This window comes from Limulus polyphemus, unplaced genomic scaffold (genome assembly GCF_000517525.1).
Source record: "Limulus polyphemus unplaced genomic scaffold, Limulus_polyphemus-2.1.2 Scaffold5548, whole genome shotgun sequence".
NCBI classification, from domain to species: Eukaryota; Metazoa; Arthropoda; class Merostomata; order Xiphosura; family Limulidae; genus Limulus; species Limulus polyphemus.
In genome coordinates this window covers 19,434-21,063 of record NW_013671158.1, presented here as the reverse complement: position 1 = coordinate 21,063, position 1,630 = coordinate 19,434, and the positions used below count along the sequence as shown (strand labels likewise).

The 1,630-nt window shown below is 32.8% G+C and overlaps 1 protein-coding gene across 1 annotated transcript in view; it reads right to left on the bottom strand.

Annotated features, from left to right (window-relative positions):
* Positions 1-692, bottom strand: part of LOC106472722 (cytochrome P450 2D6-like) — a 39,689-nt gene extending 38,997 nt beyond the window's left edge. The window contains exon 1 of the mRNA XM_022401260.1: positions 412-692. Within this exon, the coding sequence (XP_022256968.1) occupies positions 412-662 (251 nt within the window). The 5' untranslated portion in view covers positions 663-692. The remainder of the gene's footprint in view (positions 1-411) is intronic.
* Positions 693-1,630: the final 938 nt, after the last annotated feature.

The following is a 1,630-nucleotide window of genomic DNA, read 5'->3' as shown; positions in this document are numbered from 1 at the left end:
TAACTAAAGCTACATTACACAGGGTGACATTGTACCCTAACTAAAGCTACATTACACAGGGTGACATTGTACCCTAACTTTTCTTTTATATTACAGTATGTATGTTTATCTTAAATCAAACCATCTTTTAATGCCAAGTTCCTCCTATAGATGATGAAATTAGAAGCCCCGAAACATTGCTCTAGCCAGTAAGTAATATATTGTATCGCTTGTAGAATTGTTGGTTTTACATACCTGATACACAAAATAATGACTTTTGGTCAAGTATTGGATTCTGAATACGATTTCTGTACGTTTTAAGTATGAAAGTTAAGTAATTATTCTTACTGTTTTTCATATAGCGACTTTTAATGAGATATTACATTAAAAAAATAACCTGAAAAATTATTTTATAAAAATGAAAATACTTACCATCTTAAGACACCGAGAGGTGCTATAGTCTGCCATCTTTGGACCTCATAAAGAACAGCATGGGTGTAAGGAAGGTGTACATGATCATCCCAGGATGGTAACCTTTCTCTACCAATAAAACTGTCAATCTCGTTTTGCACTCGTTTCTGAACATCCGGGTATGCGGCCATAGTTTTGAGACACCATTCTATTGTTGTTCGCACGGTTCCGCTGCCTCCAAGAAACCAAGCATGAACATTTCCACACAACATGTTATCTGAAACACATTGACGAGTATCACATGTTAGTATACATACTGGATATATGTATGTTGTCTGGTTAAAAATATATATATATATTCAGAAATATGTGATATAGCATGAATTAATTTCATTGATTGAAGTGTTTGATGTTCTACGCTGAACAATAAAATCTATTAATGTACATTATCTTCTGATTTCAGTATAATGTGTTGTTGGTATCTCAGTCTATCTGTGAGTTAGTGTTATTAATTAAACACTTAATGTGGTCGGATCTACAAACATCACAGCATTATCAGCAAGTAGCTTAATTTGGGTGCATTTTTTGTGCGTTATTTTTAATATTTTGAATAGTTGGATCTGGATGGGTTACAGTGATATAAGCTTTATATTTGAGGGTCTGAGCAAGTTTCATTATCATTATTAGGTATCTTAATTTGTCAAGACCTGGACAAGTTACTTGGAATCTGAAGGCTTCACAAAGCCATAACTTTCTCAACTAGTTTTCTAACATGTGTGAAGCTTACTTGTCAAGAGTTATTAGAGTTTGTACAAGTTACAAAGTTATATTCACCTGATGGAAACGTTTATTTAATTGTATAGGAAATACAGCTTTGTAACGATATTTTGAAACTGTGGTCATAAAAATTTATAACAAATAATAATGGTTTTATACATAGAAGTACTAAACAGATTGATAACTATATCACGATAAGTTGAATTTAATAAAACAAGAGATTCATGACATAAACAAATTATTTTATGAAAAATATCTGTTTCTTTTCTGGTAGATCTTAGAGCACGTATTTCTGACAAAAAGAGAAAATATTTCAAAGATTGAAATATGTTTTCCTCTAGTTTATTGTTTGTTGTTTGTTTTGGAATTTCGCGCAAAGCTACACGAGGGCTATCTGCGCTAGCCATCCCTAATTTAGCAGTGTAAGACTAGAGGGAAGGCAGCTAGTCATCACCACCCACCG